General features: G+C 48.1%; 1 protein-coding gene, 1 long non-coding RNA gene and 1 other non-coding gene across 4 annotated transcripts in view; 1 reads left to right on the top strand and 2 right to left on the bottom strand.

Moving 5' to 3' along the window:
* The window catches only part of DSCAML1 (DS cell adhesion molecule like 1), a 356,428-nt gene that overhangs the window by 18,124 nt on the left and 315,465 nt on the right, over window positions 1-22,839 (top strand). The window contains exon 3 of the mRNA XM_043900168.1: window positions 3,187-3,333. Coding sequence (XP_043756103.1) covers window positions 3,187-3,333 — 147 coding nt within the window. The remainder of the gene's footprint in view (window positions 1-3,186; window positions 3,334-22,839) is intronic.
* LOC122692535 lies at window positions 11,911-21,052 on the bottom strand. Of its 2 annotated transcripts, XR_006340680.1 has the most exons (4): window positions 20,842-21,052; window positions 19,832-19,901; window positions 18,850-18,981; window positions 11,911-15,409 (listed from the first exon to the last, which is right to left on the bottom strand). It is a non-coding gene; the product is annotated as an uncharacterized LOC122692535 (long non-coding RNA). The 2 variants fall into 2 exon arrangements; XR_006340681.1 differs by lacking the exon at window positions 18,850-18,981.
* TRNAG-UCC lies at window positions 13,561-13,634 on the bottom strand. The gene has a single exon. It is a non-coding gene; the product is annotated as a tRNA-Gly (tRNA).

The following is a 22,839-nucleotide window of genomic DNA, read 5'->3' as shown; positions in this document are numbered from 1 at the left end:
CTCCACCCTTTGGGGAAACCACTGTCCTGACTTCTAACAAGATAGATGTTTGCTATTGCTGAGCTTTATCTAAACGGAGTCCCATAGTACACATTCTCCTGAGTCTTTTGCCCACTGTTGTTTGTAGGGTTTAGCCCTACTGCTATGCAAAGTTACTGGCTCATTTTCATTGCCGTGGTGTCTCGTCTGACCATCCTGCACTTTATTTATCCATCCCACTGTTGATGGACATCTGGGTATAAGGCATCTCGTGAGGACAGACATTCAGGTAAAATCCATGATGGAAAACTCTTAGCAGTGAAGGATTTTGGTCTTGGGAAGAGTTGATCCGAGGCAAGGAAGTGAGGGCTTTTCAACTGGTCTCTTTACAGAAACTACAAAGCTTCATTTCTCTTTGTTAGGTCTGGAGGCAAGACAGTGGCTTAGATCAGCCAGTCTTTACCAGAATGTCATGATATGCTGCTGTGTTCTAGTCCATTGTGCAGTGTGCCTGAAATATTAATAAAACACTGAGGTTTGGGGAATGATTTTCTTAAGCATTTTGGGTGGAAGAAGACAGGTAGTGTTCTAGCTAGCCCACTGTGATGTCACCCAGCCTTGGGTGCACCATCTTTCCTGGTGATTGTTTTGGACAGAGGAGAGTGGTTTCCAGGGAAGCCTCCCGGACCTGCCTGCCTATGATGGATCCTGCTCTGACTTTCTGGCCTAGCAAAGAGTCGGTCCCTCAAGGAAAGTTGTTTTGTTCTTGGGAATCTTAGCAACTTACCTTAGGTGCAGAACACAGCTTTCTGAGCCTCAGTTGCCTCATCTGCAAAGCTGATTGCCAGTACCTACCCCATTCATCACTGTGTGATGGTCCAGTGAGATAATGCTCGGTTGCATTAAGGTCCTTCTGCCTTACGGCTGCCTTTCACATGTACAGGGTTCCAAGTAGTAGGGAATGGGTGTATATAGGGGGTGAGCTGGGTTGACAGTTTTTAATTAAAAAGCTGATCTTTAGCCCATTGGTCTTCCCAAGTGGCTGAGTGGTAAAGAATCTGCCTGCCAATGCAGGAGATGTAAAAGATGCAGGTTCGACCCCTGGATTGGGAAGATGATCCCCTGGAGGAGGAAATGGTAGCCCACACCAGTATTCTTGCCTGGAAAATTCCATGGACAGAGGAGCCTGGTGGGCTACAGTCCATGAGGCCATAAAGAGTCAGATACGACTAAGCAACTGAGCGTGGACTTCATCCTGCTGGTCTGCTTAGAGGGAGAGTTGAGCTCTCAGCACCCCAGGGCAATGCTTAGCTCTCTCCTCTGGGGCTCCACGTGGACCCTCTCTTTGGGAGCAGCACTCTTCCCCTGAGAGGACCCAGGTGCTAGACTGGGAGCCCCGAGGCCATGGTTTGGAGGCCAGTTCTGGCCTCCACAGCCTGGAGGATTGAGCTAAGGGCAAGCGATGCTGTATTCCTATTACCTGCATGTTACTGGGTTAGGTGTCAGTTTTCACAATAATCCTGTCTGGTGTTTCTTACAGTGAGGTGACTAAGACAAAGGTTAAGCCACTTGCCCAAGGTCACCTCGCCAGTTGACCCCAGAGGTGTAGCTATAATGACAAGCAGCACTGCTTTAGTATTTTCCATGTGCCAGGCCTGCTCCATGCTGCTGCTATTGTTTCCTCTTATGAACGAGGAAACTGAGGCTTCAGAATGTACATTAGCTCTTGTCCAGGGTTACAGCGCTGCTCAGAGGAGGAGGCAGGGGCGGCTTGTTTGATGCTGCTAGCCGAGGGCCTCTGCTGGCCCTGAGGGACTGTCCCAGCCCTTTCCCCTCTCCTCCCTCTCTTTAGTCTCCTCTGTGCTCTCCTCGCATCTTCAGACAGTGCCACGTCCAGCCCACAGAAGGGCGGGGAGACCACAGCCCCACAGAGCTGGGGGTGCCTCCCTCCATGCCTCTCTCCTCCATCTCAACTGTGCATCTTCCCATCACAGCCACGACACCGGGAGGGAAAGAATAAAGGCCAGGAGAGGACTGGACAGGGATGGTCTGATGGGAAGCGCAGCCAATTAAGAAGCTCTTGATGAAGCCAGAGGGGCTGCAGGTGCACAGCCAGAGGGGTTGCCGGGCCCTGAGCATCACCCTGGCAACCGTGGCAGGGAGAGCAGGAGGGCACGCTGCCCAGGTGCCTGCTGAGGGACAAGGTCGGGAGGCAGTGGGGCTCTTGCTACACCAGCTCTGGTTGGCAGAGAAGAGATGGAAGAATGGAGAAGGGCCCTGGGGAGAGGCCAAGCAGGGGAGGATCAGAGAGAGACAGAGGCGGGCCCCTCAGCTCTACCCCAAGGCTGGTCCAGCCTACCCAGGGGCCCGGACAGGCAGAGCGTCTGCAGGTGACAGTGCTCCAGAAACCAGCCCTGGGGCTGAGGCAGGAGGCCCCCACTTTGAAGCAGGGGTCATCTGGAGGCAGGACCAGGATTGGAGGTCCGGCTGTAGATGGTGTCAGGTCAGGAGAGAGAGCAGCAAGTGTGCTTCGTTTGGGAGAATCGTGGAGATTGCCCTTGTCGCTGGCATTCCGCATTTTCAGAGATCTTCACTGTTTCAAATATTCTCACTCATTGTTCTTGTAAACCCCCGAGCCCTGCAGAAAGTTCTGTATGTCAACTACATTTTCCCAGGCTGCCTTTCACTTTGAAGTGGCATACAAAAATATCTATTGTTAGATCTTGTCTCATGGTTTTTGTTTTGGCAAGTGATGGTCACCGTGCCCCAAACCGTTACCACCTTGGGCCCAGGAATAATGTAGGAAATTGAGTGTGGTTTCCTTAGAGGCATTCTGGTACTTTTCCTTATAAAGCACACATCCCCTTATTGAAATGATCTCATTGCAGGGTGGAGGTGCTGCCCTCCAGGCCTGTACCACTAATGCACTTTGTTAAAACTCACCAAAACTGGAAGGGCTAGAAGGTGGACTTACGGTCTTATAGAGGGAGACTGGGTGTTTCTGAGGAAGAGTGGGGAGTGGAGGAGGTTGCTGGACAAGGCAGGAATGAGTTCCCTGGCAGGAACTTTTGGGTGGGCCAGGTGGGATGTGGGAGAAGTGATGGCGGGTGAGGCCTGGGGTGCTGAGAAGTGGCTTCTCGGGCTCCCCACCAGGTCCCAGCCCAGCCTGTGACACCCTCTTCTTTCTGCCCTGCAATCTGTCTGCAGTTTTCAGGGAACCCTACACCGTCCGGGTGGAGGATCAAAGGTCGATGCGTGGTAGCGTGGCCGTCTTCAAGTGCCTCATCCCCTCTTCAGTACAGGAATATGTTAGCGTTGTGTCCTGGGAGAAAGACACAGTCGCCATCATCCCAGGTAAGAAAGGACCGTGGCACTGCACAGGCGGGGGCATGGGGGTGGGGTGCAAAATCAGAGGGGCCGAGCTGGTGGCTGAGCTCACCCGGCTCTTGAGGTTGGTTCTGGTGAGCAGTTTTTATTGTTCTGGTGATGCTTCGGCAAAAAAGTGTCTTCAGTCTTGGCTTGATGTGTCTCCGTGTGAGGTACTGAAAACCCATGTGCCAGCGGCCTGCGTGCACGAAGGTCCCATCAGACACAGGCTGGTCCTGCTCCCCCGAAGGAGTGGGCTCACCTTCTTTCCTGACCACTTTGATGGGTCTATGATGGCCCATGGCCTTAGGGATGGGAGGCAAGGCTGAAAGACCTTACCTATGAAAGACTCTGGGGAGAGGAGGGATGAGAGGCTGGTACATGGTCCATGTTCCCGGGATTCTCGGGGGACCAGACTTGAGTGAGCATGTGTGTGGGACTCCTATTTCACGAGCTGCCTAGACATCCCTTCAGAATTCCAGCTGTCCTCATGCTGTGCCAGGAGTTGGAAAAAGAGCTTAATACCATGTTGTAGGGTCTCTTTATTAGAGGCACTGTGATTGTAGTCCTTTCATTGCTGGTTCCTTTTCCCTCTGCAGAGTTGTCCCTTCCATAGGAAAACAGGTCTGGAAACCCCAAGAGAGGACCTCAGATCCTCAGAATACCTCCAGACCTCCAGTTACAAAACCATGGGGTTTTTCCATCGCTCCAGCATTTCTCCCTGCATTGCTGTACATTGCAGAGGCCCTGCCACTTTTTTCTTCCTTTCTGCATCAAAGGCCTTGGTTTTCCTTTCTGTAAAATGGAGGCACTTGGCCAGTTTGCTCACTGAGCGCCCCTCCAGCACTGATGGCCCGTTGCTGGGGTATAGGAAATAGTTCTAGTTGCTTGAATTCTGCAGGTTAGTTGGAGAAGACAGACTTCTGTTCATGACACCTGTAAAGTGGGGGTTCCTAATCTTGCTACACAGCTGAAGTCCAGGGGAGCTCTTTGAAAAAACACCCGTGCCTGGGCCCCATCCCAAATCAGAATCTCTAGGCGTAGAACCTGGACATGAGCAGTTTTAAACCTTCTTCTCCTAGTATGGCTCCAAGGTGGAGCTGGGAGACCAGTGCTTCAGCATCTTGACAGCCAAGGTGGTGTGATACCTTTTAGAGACATTAATTTTTATTTTGCTTTTGGAACTTTTTCCTGCTCTCAGTCCCAAGCCGATGGCCAGGCCATTGTATCTCCTGGGTCTCAGAGCTTGTACAGGAATCAGAAACTACTTGACGATACCTGCTCTTCCTGCCTTTTGTAAAACCTAAGTGAACAGCAAAGATTAGGATGGGTGTTCTGGCTGGGGAGGAGAGCCTCTGAGGGCAGTGAACAAGCAGGAGACAAACGGATGCCAGAGGCAGGGTGGTGCTGTGGGCTGCTCAGTGGGTATGGCTGGAGGAAGTGATCAGACTTCATAGGGTCTGCTGAGGGTGGCTCCATGAGGTCTGGGACTGAGGACAGGGCTCTTACATTCAAATGAGGCATAAAGTACACAGCCTGTGGCCCAGAATGATCATGCAGGCAGGGACAACAGGCTGGTGAGGACCAGAAAGACCCTGGACCTTGGTGCCTCCTGGGGGGAAGCCCCAGTAAGGATGGAGATTGAATGTCTGTCTCTCCAGCAGAGTCACATGGAAAGATGATTTAAAGAATGTAAAGAAATGTGGTATTTTCTTATAGAACTGAATTTATAGACCAAGAATTAAATTCATTAAAATAATAATGATAATTTTTGAGTGTTTACTGTATGCCAAGCACTGGGCTAAGAAACTTATATCTGACCTCATTTTATCCACAAAAAGTCTGTAAGTGTATCTTTTTTTCCCTTCACTTTTCTGAAGAGGAAACTGAGGCTCCAAGAAGTAAAGAGACTTTGGGTCACATATCTTATCATGCAGAGGGCAGGGCTGAACCCAGGGCTGCTTTTTTTAGCCTGTGCCCTGAACCCCACATGGACCTGGCACCCATACAAATGTATCCAAGAAGAGTTACTCTGAGTACAACAGAGGTTTGTGTGCTGTAGACAAGGGGGACCCTGGCCTCAAGAAGGTGAAAAAGTCAGTGCTGGTATTTGGGAAAGGTTCATAGAACTGAGTCAAGTGTAATGACTAAGAGCCCAGAATCTAGGATCAGACTGCCAGGGCTTGAAACTCAACACTCTGGGTAACTTTTACCTCCATGGCGACTCATTTTCCCCAATGATAATAGAATGGGGGTGGTGATTGACCTACTTCACAGGGATCAAGTAAGAATGAAACTAGTTCATGTGTCAGATGTTTCAAACCCTGCCTGCCACACTCTGAGGAAGGGCTGGGACTGTGATGATAATGATAAGGGGACGAGAGCGTTCTCCTCTTTGTCCCGCTGTTTGCTGTTGTGGCGCGTGTATTTCTGTGTATCAGGGTCTGTGTACCCTCCCAGACTGTTTCCCAAGGGTGGAACCTGGGTTGTTTTCGTGCACACACCCCTCTGGCTCCTAACACACCACCTTGTACCATAGGACAAATGCTCACCAAATGTCCCGTGGATATGTGAATGGATGATTGGAAGAGTTCTGAAAGAATGTGGGAACTGCGTGCACAGAGGCATTGCGATAGGCTGAGCGTGGGGGGCATGAGGTGGTTAGAAGCTCATCTCAGACAAGAGAGACGAAGGTTAACCTGGGTCCTATGTGGGAGCTGGAGGCAGTGAGCTTCCCCCAGGCTCACTGTTGCTGGTGCTTCAGGGCTGTCTTTGATGTCAAGTCTGGGCTGGTGGCCCCAATGGGCATAATTATCAGGGAAGTGGGCTAGACGCTAATCTGCTGGGCTCTGGTACACATCGGTTCTATAGACCTCTTCCTTGCCTTGAGCCTCAGAGAATTTTCCTCCCCTGCCCGTTCTTCAACTCCATCCAGCATCATTCTAGATCCTCTGTAGCTACGTTTTAGATCCAGGGATGGACTTCCCAAAGCACATGAAGCCAATTATAACAGCCTCACAGAGGAATTCATGAGAACCAGAAGGAGTAGAGTTTTGCATCCTCCAGGCTCTGTAGATAAAGGGCCAGAACTTGGGTCTACCTGCCCCAGGCTTTAATTTTGGAAAATGCAAATTGCTTATTGATTTTTTCATAAAAACAGGATACTTTGTTATCCATATCACACTGGTGTTTGTATGTGTGTGTGTATGTGTGTGCTTCAGCTGTGATGTTGGACAGTGGCTTTTCATGGTGGTTGGGGGAGATATAATGATGGGGTTGCTTTGAGGTTAAGGAAGGACTTCTTAGGAACTTGAGTGACTTTCCTCTGACACTTTGGGGCTGCTTCTGGAGCAGGGAGAATGGTGTTGACTTTGATCTCTGGGTCTGCAGGGCTGGGCTCAGATCCTTCACCAGCCACAGGGCAGCCAGCAGGTACAGGCTTTGGAGCAGGAGGAGGAACAAGAGGTTCGTGTGGGCCATTCAGGGCCCAGGAGACATCTCCCTGAGGAGGATGGGTGCTCCAGGAGGAAGGGGTGGTTGCAGGCCCCTATAAATGAGGAGTGGGCCCTCCAGTGCCTCTCTGAGGGTGGCTGAAGGAATCGGAGGCTGGGGGCCTAAGCAAGCCCTATGAGTTGGGTATTGGCTCACGGGTTGGCCTTCCTAGTTGTACCCATTGGGAGGGGCAGGTAAGCTTCCTGGGGCCGCAGCTGAAACTCTGAGCTGCTTCGGGGCTGTATTTTGCACAGGGTAGCTAGAGGCTAGAGAGACAGCCCAAAGTGCTACCTTCCCCAGAGTGACCTACCACCCCTGCCCCTCTCTTCCTCCTCCTTCCTGACCCCCGAGCTGGTCAACTTCCTCCCATCGGGCTCTTCAGTGATGTATGTATAATACCACAGAGCCTCTCACCTAGGAGCTGGCAGAGTGCTACCTCTTACTTCTCTCCCAGGAGGCTTGGCCTGGAGTAAACTGGCTCTACAGAGTGTGTGGGGGTGGGGGGTAATAGGGCAAAAGGCTGTGTGTAAACGTAAATTAAAATTAAGACCTCCAGTGAAGCCGAGATGTGGTTTAATTTCGCATCTGCATGATCACCATTACAATGCATGTTATTGGATATAAAGATAAATCCGGCCCTGTTCCTAATAGCTTTTAATTTCCACCAGACCTGATTATATTGATGCGGGCTCCTTGTGGGAGTTTCCCAGCATCCTCTTCCCCAGCATCCTGACTGGTTGTCTGGGCCCCAGTGGGGAGCTTTGGCCACTGCTCAGATGTGGACCAGATGTATCTGCCTGGGTGTGGAAGACAAGCCTAGAGCAAGCTCCCTGGTCCAAGTGGGCGGGGGTCTCGGCTGCTGGGTCGTCATCAGAGCTTGGCCGAGGCAGAAGTGCACGATGGACCCTGTATGTTGAGGGAAGGGAGAAGCAGGAGCAAGCCAAAAGAGCTAGAGGGTTCTTTTGGAGAATGGGCAGTATTCCCAGATCACAGGTGGGAGTCAGTGAGCCCAGCACCACCCATTGCCACCTTCCTAATTGTCCCATGTTCCAAGCTGCTCATCGGTTTTCATACCTATTTGTATTTGGTCCTTTACCTTCTCTGCCTGTCTGCACTGATCCCCTCTTCTTTATTATTGACACTGCACTCTTCTTGTGTCCTTTAAACTTGTTCACATGTGTCCCCTTCCACGAAACTTAACATCAGCCTGTAGCAGACCTATGGCTCCTCTGGTTCCATTCCTGGAACACTTAATTCCCTGTGTCTCACAGGAGAGGAGATTGTTTCTGTCTGTCTGCTGCAGGAGAGTGGACAACTCCATCTTTCCCATCTCTTTATCTCTTGGGCTCTCACAGCATCTGTTACAATGTAATAATAATAAGATTAATGATAATATTCGTTATATATTGAGGCTTCCTTTGTGTTAGGCATTCTATGTATATTATCTCTAATCCACACAATAACCCTTTAAGAAAGATAGTTTTTTGTTTTTCTATTCCCCCCACCCCAATTTTGTATAAATGAGGACAGTTGAGGCCCAGGGAAGTTAAGCAACTTCCCCAAGACCACACAGCTAATAAGTGGCCTGGGTCTGAGCTGGGCTTCTCCAGTTGCTCTATTTCCTGCCGCCTCTCGGGAGCAGGCTCCTCTTTAGGAATGGCCTGTCCTCAGACTCCAGCATAGGAGGAGGGCTCATCCCTGTTTCCTGCACTTGCTTAGGGGCCAAAACACATCCCCAGCACTTGCTCTGGCTTCTGGCTCTGTGCGCAGTGACCAGAGGCTTTGGTTTTTCTCAACGGCAACAGCTCTCCAGCTGCAAGATCAGTGAACAACCATTCTAACAAGGAGGCTTTATCAGGCCCTGGCTCTGTTTGGGGCCCAGTGGGAGACACAAAGTTGGTCCTGATCCGGGAAGTTAGGATTCTGTTCATGTCATCAGCTCTGATGGACAAGGATGGATAATCCCAGCACAATAAACAATCAGATATGATCTTGCTTGGCTTTGGAATGCAGGGTTAGCATATTAATTGCATTTTGCTCCAGCTGATGCTAAAGCTACTTGGATCCCATGAATCTCCACCAACTTGGACAGGGGATGGCACAGATGAGAGCGCCCAGGTGGTGCTTGGAAAACTGTTGGGCACATGTAGGCTACAAATGGACAGAGTCACTTACAGTAGGGCCTTTAAGGTCATGTGGTCCAGCCTCTTCATTTACTGATAAAGAAATGGAGGCCCAGACCAATGCCCTCTTCTGTCTCTTCCCTCTTGCTCATTCTCAGAGCATAACATCTTAACTACTCATGGGATGCTTTTCTTTTACTATCAGACTTCTTTCCTTCTTTGTCTGTCTAACCTACCCATCTTTCAAAGTCTGGTTCAAATACCCCTTTCTCCCCCCATGATGTCTTTCCTGATTTCTGCTAGGAATGGATTTAAAAATCATCCAGATTAACCTCCTTCCAGGGGATCCTTTTCTGAACTCCATCCGAAATTTATCAGTTCCTTGCTCAAGACGCTAATCGTATTTCGTCCTATAATTTTTTAAATCTGAGTTATCCCCACTATGAGAATGTCTAATCAGCAAAAGCGGGAACTGTGTTTCATTCAGACCCCCTATCCCCTCCAGTATTCAGAGAAGATGATTAATGATGGTGATGAAATGACAGATTCTGTCTCTCCCTTGCTGGACCGCCCTGTGGCAGGCAGGGAGAAAGGAGACCTGTCTAAGGTCACATGGAAAGATGATACTTTATAAAATCTAGGCTTGACAGCATTTGATCTCTATTACACTGAGCTGTTTCAGAGCTACATTGAGAGAGACCACTTCTGTGGATTCCTTCTGTGACACTCTGTTGCTTAGGTGCAAAATTGGGGATCTCAGCTCTTGACTACTTAAGGGCTTGGAGAAAATGGGCTGGGATTGTCAGCCTGTACTAATATGAAATAGATGGTGTGCTCAAGGTAATTTAACAAATGGGTGCTAGGCAGAGTCTCATGCCTTACGGAGAAATTAAGCTTGACCGTGACCTGTTCCTCGCCTTCAGCAGCTCCTATCCAGGGGTTTTAGTATCTTTCCAAGAAGAGATGATGTATCAGAGGCTGGGATTCTTTCTGATGATGTCTGCTCAGAAAGGCTCTTGAAGGAGAGGGAGGCCTTGGAGCAGAAATAGCACATTGGGTGAGGTCACAGTGTGGGGAAAGACAAGGAGAGGATGGGGTGACCTGGGGATGTGGCTCGAGGGTAAATAGAAGTGGTGAGAGAGAAGTCTGGAAAGGATGCCGGAAGCCTGGAAAAGACATCTAATTCATAAAGGTTCTATCTAGTTCTAGAAAAAAATGGCAACCTGATAATAATGACTAATGTTTATGGAGCACTTACTAAGTTTCCAGGCTCTGTTCTAAACATTTTATATGCTTAGCTCATTTAACCCTCACAGAAATCTGAAGCTGAGTAGATGAGCAGTCTCCATTTTATAGATGAACAAACTAAGGTACAAGGAAGCTAATTAAATTGCCAAGTTAGTCAGCGATAGAGCCACAATTTAAACTTTTGCATCCAGACTCCATTATTTGTGCTTCTGAACTCTTTACTGTGTTGTCTCATAAAAAATTAATATACAGAATATATATATTTTTAAAAAAAACTGCTACAAATCAACAAGAAAAAGGCAACACAATAAAAAATAGGGTGACAGATACGAGCAGACAATTTACCGAAGTGGGAGAGGTAGGGGAATGTGGCAGAAAGAAATCAGGCTGTGGAGTCTGCTAGTTCTAATCCGTGACCTGGAGCAATTTACTTACAAAGCTTCAGTTATTTCACCTATGAAATGGGGACCATGAAACCTACTGTATATGGAATCCTTTAGATGAACATTAGGCCCCTGACAAGACTTGGATTATCAGATGGCAAAAGAGTGGACTAAGCTCAGAAGGGAAATTGCCTTCCCAGCTTCATGATGTGGTCCGACCATGGGCCATGCTACCTTCTCTGGGTACCGGCCTGCAGACAGGACACAGGGCAGCCAGGGATGCAGCCTCCCAGAGGATCTGTGATGCTGGGATCACTGGAGAAGGGTTTCCCCTAAACATGATCTTGAGAAAGCTGTAAATAGCTGGGGCCAGGTGGATGACCACTGCAGTGCTTTTAACTCAAATAGGCCATCATGATATCTGGGCAGAATGAGAGAAACAAAACAGCTATTTTATTAATCTCGGTATTTGCTTATGCCTTGCATGGTGCCGGATCAAAATGATGTTGAGGAAAGAAGGAAGGTGTGTGGTTTGGTATCAGCACAGCAAAGATCAGCTCCACAAACTTCATGGGTCTCATCCACTCAGTCTCAAACCCTGGCTCAAGAATAACACTAAACAGTTTATAAGGTGCTTTTACATGATCTCATTGACTCTTCAAAGGAACCCTCATTCCTTTCTCCCTTTTACAGATGAGGAAAGAGATGCAGTGAAGTTCTGGGACTTGTGTAATTAGAAGAAAAGTCAGGAGGAGGAGATAAACATGTATTAAGATATACTTTTATGCAGGGCCCTGTGGCATGTACCTGGATGTCAGTCACCTCATTTAATTCTCCTCTTAACCCTGCGAGGGAGGCGTGCTACCCCCATTCTTAAGGACAAAGAAATGAGATTCAGAGAGGCCAAGCAGTTTGCTCCAGGGCACACAGCCTCTCAGTGGCCAAGCCTATGCTTGAACCCAGAGCGTTTGTCCCCAGAGCCCAAGCTCCATGTTGGTAACATACTTTAATGACTTCACCCTGAAGGCTGACCCAGGGACTCATGACAATTACTCTTTCTCTCATCAAAGCAGTTGTAGAAAGGAAAAGGCAACTGATCCTTAATTTTGTTGTTGTTGCTTATTGTTTGCTTTTATGGGGAAGGGAACACCCGATTCAGACTTCCTCATCTTCCTCTTCTGAGGGCAGAGAGAAAAATCCACCTTTAATGCCTACTGCAGTCCCCAACCTTTTTGGCAACAGGGACCGTTTTTACGGAAGACAGTTTTTCCACAGACTGGCAGTATAGGGGGCATGGTTTCGGGATAATTCAAGTGTACTACATTTATCGTGCACTTTATTCCTATTATTATTATGTCAGCTCCACCTCAGATCACCAGGCATTAGATCTCAGAGGTTGGGGGACCCTGCCTTAACAGACCCTTTGAAGGTTAGAGATTACAGGAAACCATTTTGAAGCAGCCAAGGAATTCTCTCCTAAGTCAGATGGCCTAAGGTGAAATGATAATCACAGTGATAGTAATAGTAAGAAAATGAGTGATCAGTGATGGAGATCTTGTGTGATAAGTACTTTTCATGAGTCATTCATTTCATCTTCATACGTGTCCTATGTAGGAGGTGGCATGATTAGCTCCATTTTACAGATGAGCAGTCTGAGGCAGAGAAGCCAGTCCCCTGCCCAAGGCCACAGAGGGCATAGTAGGGCAGGATCTGGGCCCAGATGGTTTGATTTCAGCTCTTGGAGGTGACCTGGGTCACCTTGCGCTGGGCCCTGACGTCTGCGTCATCTTTCACTTATATAGTGCTCTCAGGTGTATAAAGCCAGTTCACAGGCAGCATCTTCCTGAATCCTTCCAACCCATCTGTGGGAGACACGTTCTTAACCTCACTTAGGAAACCACGCTTGGGGAGAGCGGAGGGGCCCCTCCCACGGTTACACAGCCAGGGATGGGTGTACCAGATCTCTGGTTTGATGCTCGCATCCCAGGAGCTCTTGAGGCCCCCACCTGGAGCACATGCCCGCAGCTCCCCAGCACCCCTTCCTGTCTCCCGGCAGGCTGGCTGCTCTGCGTTTGCATGCCAGTTGGTTGGTTCCAGAACCATCAGCCGCAGCTCCTCAGTCAAGCAGAAATGTCTGTGTTCACAGGTGCCTCTGGCAGCGTGTGCATGTGTCGTGTTTTGCTTTTCCATTTAGTTCATGGCAGGTGCTGCATTTCCCAAGCACCCACTGGGTGAATTTCAGGAGATTTAAGACAATTGCAGATGAACGCTCTGCCCTGGGATCACGCCGTGGCAGTGGACACAGAACAAGCAGCATTGTTTGCTTAAGTTGGCACCTCTGTAAGTTACCCTGAAATCAGAGCAGAATTCTTTATAGAAGGTTATCCTACACATAAATCATCATTAGACTACCTCATTTTTGTTTAATGCCTACCTAACTGTGCTGGAGTCTAAAAATGTGTGTTTAGTGAAGTCAAGGGTTGCAGGGAAATTATAGGGTTTTCAAAAACCCATTTGCTTTGCTGGTGCTCACATCAGAATCAATCTTGCCTTTAGTTCTCAATCTCATTGCAAACATGCAGTATGGCTCGCCGAATTCTGGCATTTAATGTAGGGTAGCATTTATTCAGAAGAAGCCAACGGTGCTTACAGAATGGTAGAGCTATGTATAGATGGCACTTCCTGCCAAGCCTGTGATTTTGAACTCTGTTGCGTATCAGTGAGACTCCGCTGCCAGAGCTGGGGCCATGTGGGCCGGGCCGGGGCAGAGGCCGGTGGTGGGAGGGGAGCTGGCGTTCATCACCCTACAAGCCTCACTGCTCGAGCACATAGTAGGTGCTCAGACAATGACTACTGAGTACCTGGAGAATGTTTAACCAGGAAGGTGACTGACCTTTGGATTAGGTTGTAAATGAAATGGGTTTTTTGGGTTTTTTTTTGGCCACACTGCATACCATGTGGGATCTTAGTTCCCCAACCAGGGATTGAACCTGTGCCCCCCTGCAGTGGAAGTACAGAGTCTTAACCACTGGACCACCAGGGAAGTCCCTGAAATAGATTTAAATGATGGGAAAGATGTGGTCCTGTGGCTGCTAGAATAAAGCCTTTGTTGGCTCTTGGGATGCCCGACATCTGCCAGACCTACTTGCAGCCCCTTTGTGGTGCAGTGATGCTGTGTGGCAAAGCTGAAAGGGCGTGGGCTCTGGCCTCCGAGATACTTGGGCTCAGATACTGTCTTGCTCCTTGCTTGCCATGTGACCTTAGTTACGCCCTTTAACCTCTCTGAACTTCAGTGTCCTCACATGAGAGCAAGAGAAATTGTGCACTTTTTCTATATAGGGAAAACAACATATTTTCCATGGATAGTTTATAGTTTTCTATATAGACCTACTTCCTGTCTATAGATCCTTTCTCTATATGTAAGTTTTCCATTTTTCCTGGATCTGAGCAGGCACGTGATTAACTGTACCAGGATTAGTCATCTTCTTGAGACCCGGAAGATCTCTGTGAGGAATGAGAATCCAGGAGTGAGCATCCAGGCGTGAGCATTGTCCCGTGTGTATACAAAAGCGAACATCCAGGGATGAGCAGCCCGGGGTGAGCAGACGAGGTTGAACATCAGAAGGATGGTCTTGGCCCTCATTACCCTGGAGGTCACTTGGCCTTCAGGTTGAAGGGCACAAGTTTAAAAGTCAGGAGACAACTCTCACATGGGGCGGAGGCAGGGTGAGTCCTGCGTGTTACCACACATGGCTGATGCCTGCTCCCTAACATTTAACCTTGGCTTTTGTAGTCTGCGCTTCCCTTGTGGCTCAGCTGGTAAAGAATCTGCCTGCAATGCGGGAGACCTGGGTTCCATCCCTGGGTTGGGAAGATCCCCTGGAGAAGGGAAATGTTACCCACTCCAGTATTCTGGCCTGGAGAATTCCATGGACTGTACAGTCCATTGGGTCGCAAAGAGTTGGACACGACTGCATGACTTTCACTTTCATTTTGTAGTCTACCTGGCATCTTGCTGTGCACAGAATCTTCAGGAGTTTAGGCATGTGTCTTTTGGGGCTGCCGAGCCTGCCTTTTGTAATGAAATGCAAAGCCAGTCAGAAGCAGGAACAATCTTCTGCCTTCCAGTACGTGGGGCAGGGGGTGCCCAGAGGCTTCCTGTAAATTGGGAATGTTTTCCTCTCACACATGGAGATTCCCCTCTTCCATTTCAAGGCCAGGGCTTATCTTTAGGGACCTGGGATCCCCAAGAATCTGGACAGTCAGCTGGGAAACAGATGAGAGTGGGAGACAGAAGCCTGTGATAGTGAGTGGCAGTGTGCAGCCAGGCGTCGGATAACCTCTGTCCTCTGTGCGGTGTTCCATTGAGCTCTCAGACTTTGTGAAGCAAAGGAATCCCTTCTGAGAGCGTGTGGCAGGGGTCCCTCTTCGCTGCCTTTCAGAATGGGACACACAAAAGGAAAGGGCTTCTATCTGGAATATTCCAGAGCCTTCCGTCCTGACACAGGCTGAGGGACGCAGTAGTGAGAAGCTCGAGGGACTATAGTCGTCCCCGTCAGGTCTCCGCCCAGGAAGAGGCCCAGACTCCATTGGACGGCATCAGGCGGCATCAGGTCCTACGCTGACTTCATTCCCTGCATCTCTCTAGGTGGCTGTGTTGGCATCAGCCACAGTCAGGTGGTTGAATTTTCAGTTCATTATTTAATCTAGCAAATGTTTTTTGAGCACTTCCTGTGAGCAAGATGCCGTGTTATATAGACAATGATTCCCAAGGGTCTTTGCTTGAGGATCTCAGGGGATGTGAAGAAATTCCTCTTCCTGCACACCAAAGAAACTCATATTAATAAAAATAAATATGTGTGTGTATACAAATAATGTGCATGGTGTGACTTTACATGTCAGCTATGCACACACATGTACTCACACACTCATACTCACTTTTCCTTGCCTACGTAAAGGGCTGAGAGATTCACCTATATGGACCAGAAGCACCCCAGAGCAGGGGCCAGGGCAGACACCTTGGCCCACTGTCTATAGGAAAGCACATTGCCACAGGAGCATAAAGGTCAGAAGTATATCTGGGTGAGTGTTTGGGTCTGGGCCTTTTTTCCTGAACAAAGAGAGCAAATCCTTATTCCCTGCTCAACTCCTCATTCAGTTCACAGGCTTCTGGATTGGGCTGGGGGTGGCCCACGTGTTCTGAATTACATGGACAGTTTTGGATGGATCGTAATTTAATGAGGCCTGTTTGGTCCAGGGCGGGTGAACGGAAGCCTGGAGGATGTGGGGCATGATCTGCTTATCTGCAGAGGACTTGCTGTCTAACAGGTGGGATGAACTGGGGACACAGGTGAGCCCACCACGAGGCAGAGTGTGATGCGCAGACGCACGGCCTCTGGGGGCTCAGAAGCGGGCGCCCTGTCTTCTGTGATTAGCACAGGCGCCGTGCAGGGCGGCAGTTCCCGTGGGGCGTGGAGGATGGATGTTTTGGCAGGTGGAGCTCCTGCGGGGGAGACTGTTCTAGACCTGTCAGCTCTCAACTTTAGAGTCACCTGGGGAGATTTAAAAAAAAAACAAAAACAAACACCAATGACCAGCCCAACCCCAAACAATTAAGTCAGGATCCTTGGGGGAAGCCCCTGGCACCTGTATTCATGAAAGCCCCCTGGGTGAATCTAGTGAGCAGCTGGGTTGCAAACCCCTGTTTAGGAGACCATGGTGTGGGGAGCGGATGTAAAATCCAGGAGCGTCAAGAACAAGGCTGCACTCTTTGTGGGGAGAAGCCTGGTTTGGCCCGAGCTCAGGATTCATGTAAGTGTAGGGTGTCGTTGACGCTGCATAGAGTTGTGTATAATTGAAGGGCAGTGGGGAGCCACTGAGGATTTTGACTAGGGAATATTCTGGAAGGACTTTTGGGAGCTGGTCTTCTATGATTAAGGATGTTCCTAGAGACATGGCGGTCATCCTTGCTCAGCCTTCTGGAACCGAGGTCAGCCCTTGAATTTCCTAGGAATGAGCACCGGGCCTCCTTCAGGCTGATGGGCTGTGCCTCACCCCACACTCTCCCTCTTTTTCCTGTTGCTCCCCAGGCAGCTGTCCCATAACCTAGGGTACTGGCAAGGTGGGCCCGGGAGCTTGCCAGTGAGGCCGGTGGGAGGAAACGCCCCGTGATGTCACACCCAGAGGTTAAGTAGGATGGGGACCTGAGGCAGGCTCGACATTCTCTTTATAATACATGTGAATAAATGTATATTGTGCTTTTAGAGTTTACAGCACACTTTATGTATGTTCCACTTTGACTCATCACGGTTCTGTGTAAAACAGATACCCCAACTTACAGATAAGTAAATAGAGGCTCAGAGACTTTCAGGAGCCTTTCTCTGCTGCCTCTCTGATTTCCCCTGTACGTGGAGAAGAAAACCTTTGGGACAGAGTAAGGAGCCCTTCGGGCCAGCATTTATTCAGCCACTGGACTGCGGGCAGGACACTGTGCCAGGCACTGTCACAGCGGTGACCTCATGTTTTAAAGACAGAATATCTTTTCTGTTTCCTCACGGTCTGTGGCTCAAGAAGATTGGGACGATACTTAACTTCACTAGCAGTGATACAGCTAGATAAATAAAACCACAGGACCACTACTCCAGGTCTGTTTGGGGAGTGTACCTCATCAAGATCCTTTGTGTTATCTCATTTTATTCTTGTGAGAGATGGTATCACCCCCACTTTCAAACGAGGAAACTGAGGCTCAGAGAAACACCTTTCTCTGGCCAGGTAGCAGAGTCAGATGGCAAGGAAGGCCAGGCTGTGTGGAGTGCATTGACGCTGCACTGACTCCTTGTATGGAGTTGGGGGGATAGTAAAACAGCACCTGCCTTGCCACTGTGAAGAGCGGCATGGAGGCTCCTTAAAAAACTAAAAATAGAGCTATCCCATGATCCAACAATCCCACTCCTGGGCATATCCAGAGAAAAATTAGAGTTCTAATTGGATAAGATACATGTACCTCAATGATCATAGCACCACTATCATGATAGTCAAGACATGGAAACAACTTAAATGCCCATCGAGAGATGATTGGTTTAAGATGATTGTGTACGTATCACACACACACACACACACACACACACTGGAATATTACTCAGCCATAAAAAAGAATGAAATAATGCCATTTGCAACAACATGGATGGACCTAGAGATTATTGTACTAAGTGAAGTAAGTCAGACAGAGGAAGACAAGGGTTATATGACATCATTTATATGTGGAATCTAAAAAATAATACAAATGAACTTGTATACAAAACAGAAATACACTCATAGACATAGAAGACAAACTTAAGGTTACTGAAGGGAGGATAAGTTAGTACGGGATTAATAGACACAAACTACCAAATATCAAATAGATAAACCACAAGGATTTACTGGAAAACACAGGGAACAATATTCAATATCTTGTAATAACCTACAATGGAAAATAATCTGAAAAATATAACTGTATCACTTTATTGTACACCTGAAACTATTACAATATTAAAGACAACTATACTTCAATTAAAAAATATTCATATAGCATCTGCTGTGTGCTAGGCACTATTCCAATTGTGCCTATCCAATTCAAATTATTCAATTTGTATAAACTAACTTGTTTAGTCCTCCCAATATCATGTTACAGTAGATAGAATGATCATCCCCATTTTAAAGTTGAAGGAAATGAGGCATGTAGAGGTGAAGTAACAGGAGGTGGAATGACAGGAAAGCTATGACAAAGCTAGACAGCCTGCTAAAAAGCAAAGCTCACTTTGCCGACAAAGGTCCATATAGTCAAGGCTATATGTATAGTTGTGTATGGTTGTGAGAGCTGGACCATAAAGAAGGCAGAGCGCTGAAGAATTGATGCTTTCAAACTGTGGTGCTGGAGAAGACTCTTGAGAGTCCGTTGGACTGCAAGGAGATCAGTCCATCCTAAAGGAAATCCACCCTGAATATTCATGGGAAGGACTGATGCTGAGCTCTAATACTTTGGCCACCTGCTGCAAGCAGCCAACTCATTGGAAAAGACCCTGATGCTGGGAAAGATTGAAGGCAACCGGAGAAGAGGGTGACAGAGGATGAGATGGTTGGATGGCATCACCGATACAATGGACATGAACTTGGGCAAACTCTGGGAGATGGTAAGGGACATAGAAGCCTGGCGTGCTGCAGTCCTTGGGGTCGCAAAGAGCTGGACATGACTAGGCAACCAAACAACAATAACAACTCACCTAAGGCCACACAACTATTAAAAGGTGGAGTGGAAAGTCCATCCCGAGCCACCTGGCTCCAGAGCCCACTCTTCACTTCTCAACCATGCCATCCAGGTCTCCTGCTTTTCTGTTCCGGGCTGTTCCCCTGGACTGGGTTAGGAGTCGGGAGGGAAAGCATAAAAAGGCAAGCTCCAATCTGGGCCCTGGGTGTGCAGATCCGAGGCGATCTCATCTGGAGGGAGCATGTCCAGGTGTGAGGACTACATCTGGAGGCCAGGTGTCCAGGTGTGACCCCTTTAAGGACCATTCTGCTCTCTGCCTCTTCCCTCTTTTTTTCGGATCATTTGTGTAATGGTCATCAGCTCCCCCAGAGTCTGGTAAGGATCAGGCTGGAAAGATGGGGAGGGGCCTAGGGTTTCAGTTCCAGCTCTCTCACAAAATGATCTTATGCTCCCTTACTGGATGTCATTTTCCTCACCTATAAGTGAAGGAGCTAAAACAGATGATCCCATAGACCCCTTCCAGGTCAGTCCAATTTAACAAATTCTACTGAGCTCCACCTGCCCTCCATCAAACAGTGACAGGTCTGTGTCCTCCTGGGGAGACAGGCATGTTAAGAAATGAGCTCCAACACGTATATTCCTTAAAGAAATTCCTGCACAGGTGCAAGACAGGAATTGTCACGGCAGCCGTGTTTGTGATAGCAAAACAACGGAAACCAATATGGATAAATTAAATCTGTTATATTCCAACAATGAAATACTATACTGCAGGGGAAACGCATGAACCAGAGCTTTACAAATCAACCTGGACATGTCATTGAAATATGCTGAATGGAAAAAGCACAGTGCAGAAGGATGCGTACATTATGGTACCATTTGCATAAAGTTTGAAAACATGCAGAACAGTATCCTGTGTTGTTTCTGGCTACATGCATATGTAGCAAAAGTACCAAAACATGCAGGAGAATGATAAACACCATATTTAGGGCAGCGCTTACCTCTGACGAAGGAAGCAATGGGCAGAAACATAACTGCTTTCAGAATGTCTTAGTTCTTAAAATGTTTCTTCTAAAACAGATCACAAGAAAATATAGTCAAAGTAAGCTTGGATATTTTCATATTATTTCTTTCCTTTTTCTACAGGCATGATATATTTCATTAGAGAAGTACCCATTTCAACATCACAGGCAAAATGCCAGGAAAGGGATGAGGTTGCAGGCTGGGTGCCTCTGTGATAGTCTAGGGCTGAGGGATTGGGAGCAGAGAGCAGAGGTTGGTGGTGAAAGTAAGATTTGGGGTCTGATCCTGGGGGCCCTGAGTTGGTGGGATTAGGGGGTGGCGAGTACACAGCCTGCATCTCAGCTATGCCCTCCGCAACCTAGTTCCTGCCGTCTCTGCCTGGGCAACCTTGGCCAGGCTTGGTGCTCAGCATCTATTAAATAACAACAATGAAAACGGTGTACATATAAGAGGGGGAGAGATGTGTCTGCCTCGGGATCCCACTGTAATCCATTTCCCGATTTAATGAGAGTCTGGAGACCCAGCATGAGGCCACTAAAAATTAAGAATACCGGGAGTATTCACAGGGCTGTGAGACCCCCTTACTCTCTGATTTCTGAAGCTGGGAACCAGGGAGCATCCTGGCAGTCTTCCCTCTGTCCTGAGGGGCAGCTGATCAATGTCAGAGGCCAGCTGGGCAGGGACAAGTGACTTGGGGGTGGAGGAGGGAAGTGCTCAGATAATTACCCATTTTGAGAAGTTTACTCCCAATTACAGCTCAAATTACAAGAGAAGGCTGGGAGCCCAGGTCACATCAACAGGGAAACCGGAGAGAGAAAGGTGATCTCCCGGTGCTCCCGGGCCGGAGAACACAGGGTGTGCTGGGGAGAGGGCAGGCAGGGATCACCAGATGCTGCCTTCTAGGACACTTAGTTCTCTTCCAGTTTGCCTGGAAACAGTGATTTCCCCTGTCCTGCCTTTCCTCTGCTTCCCCGACCCTCTCACATACCCAAGGTCCCAGGTGGCACATGCAGATGGTAGAATTGATTTGTCAGGGCTGGAAGGGGCCTTGGAAGCCCTGGAGCCCAGTCCCCTGCTCGTTATATAGATGCCCTTGGTAGCCTTGAAGGAGCTGCGACCCAGTCCTCAAGAAGCATCCCACTGCAGGATGAGGGCAGATGTCATCCTCAACAAGGTGGATCTGGGATGAGATTCCCCAAGGTCTGGAAGGGTTGTGAGACGGTCTAGCGTGTGTGTGTATCAGGGTGTGTGCGCAGGACAGCGTCTGTACCTTGTTTATCATAAGCAGGCAGATAACAGACGTGTTCCTGAAAAGTGAGGTCTCAATTCTCATCTGAATACGGAGGAGTGCTCTTTTTAGGAAAAACCTTGAGGTGATGTTGGCAAGCAAGGGAAGAGTTGGGCAGGCTCTGCTGATAGGAGGAGACACCGGGACAGCCTTTCTGGGAAGCAATTTGGCAGTAGGTAGCTGAGGCCGTAAATGTCCATATCCGTTGGGCTCTATCCTTGAAAAGTAACCAAAGATGGCAATGAAGATTTCTGTTAACCGCTGTGTTATTTACAAAAGTGAAAAAAAAAATCCTACATATCCAGTGATAGGAGAATGATTAAATAATTAATCATACAATAATAGAAATGAAATATTCTAATACATTTTCAATTACATGAAAAAAGATCATAATATGATCTTAAGTTGCAAACACATTATATACATATGGCAGGATCCCAACTGGTTAAAAAATACACACACACACATTCACTCTTATATCTTAGATGGATATCTTGACCTACTTCAAAGCTGTTAGTGATTGCTATGGTTCTTTCTGGGTGGTGAGATTAGGAGTGATTTCTGTTTTCTCTTTTATAGTTTTCTACACTCTGCAAGTACATTTTGAGAAGATTAAATGTGAAGTGGTTTTGAAAACCATATTTAAGTATAGGTACCTTGCAAAGTGGCTGCTGCTCTTGCTAATTTAGGAAGTTCCTCTTTATAAGTTCCTTCTTAGGTTGGGCTAAAATCTTCTTTCATGAAATTCATCCCTTAGGTACACACCCAATCTCTTGCCCACCCCCAAACTTCCACAGAATTGCATAGTTTCCTTCTCTTTCTGTAGTACTCTCTGTAACAGGACAGCTGCCACCCTCTCCTGTCCATCCCCCGTTCCCCCAGTGTCCCATCCTCCCGGCTCATGCAGCCTATTTCTGCAGCAGGCCCTTGTATATTTGATCTGATCTCATCACATCCTGGGTACCACCTCTGGTCAAACTCCAGTTTGTCAATGTCTTTCTCAAAACCCAGACTCAGAGTTAGTGCCCTGAACCACAGATGGTAGGAACAGAGGGTTCAATGACACCCTCGCCCACTCCTTGGTTGGAACATGCTGTCTCACTAGTACAGCCTGGGATCTGCTTTTTTATTATGCACTCATGATGTTGGCTGCTTCTGAGCCTCCTGGCCCTCAATAGCCCTGGGCCCTTTAACCTGAATTTCTCAACTTCCTCATTTCTAACGTAGGAATAATAATATTACTCCATAACCCAGATATCATTCCAATGGTCCCTCCTCCTAAAAGCTCTGAAAGTTGTCTCTAATTTTAATTCCACATCCTTGGGAATGTCCCGTATCCTTCTCAAGATGTCTACAAATTCTAGGAAGGTTTATGGTCTCAGCATCACTGACTCCTGCTTCCCAGCTATTCTGAATCCCTGTTCTTTGCCCTGTGTTTCAGGGATACTCTTTCTCTGTCCTGCTGCTGACCAGATGTGAACTCAACTTCCTTCCTAATTTTCACAAAAGTTCCACCCTCACATAGGTCCACATGTATCTTATAGACCTTTCTATGAGCTTTTGGGTGACGCGGACCGCAGAAATGTACCACAGTCCCTAAGGGTTCATTGGGCACCTGCCATGTTGAGCGGCCTTCCTCCTGTCCCCAGCTCTGAACCTCCAGTCCCATCTCTGAGAGGAGCTCAGCATCACTTTTCC

Source organism: Cervus elaphus, chromosome 1 (genome assembly GCF_910594005.1).
Source record: "Cervus elaphus chromosome 1, mCerEla1.1, whole genome shotgun sequence".
Classification (NCBI taxonomy): Eukaryota; Metazoa; Chordata; class Mammalia; order Artiodactyla; family Cervidae; genus Cervus; species Cervus elaphus.
The sequence above is the reverse complement of the archived record's forward strand: the minus strand, read 5'-3'. Positions and strand labels throughout refer to the sequence as shown.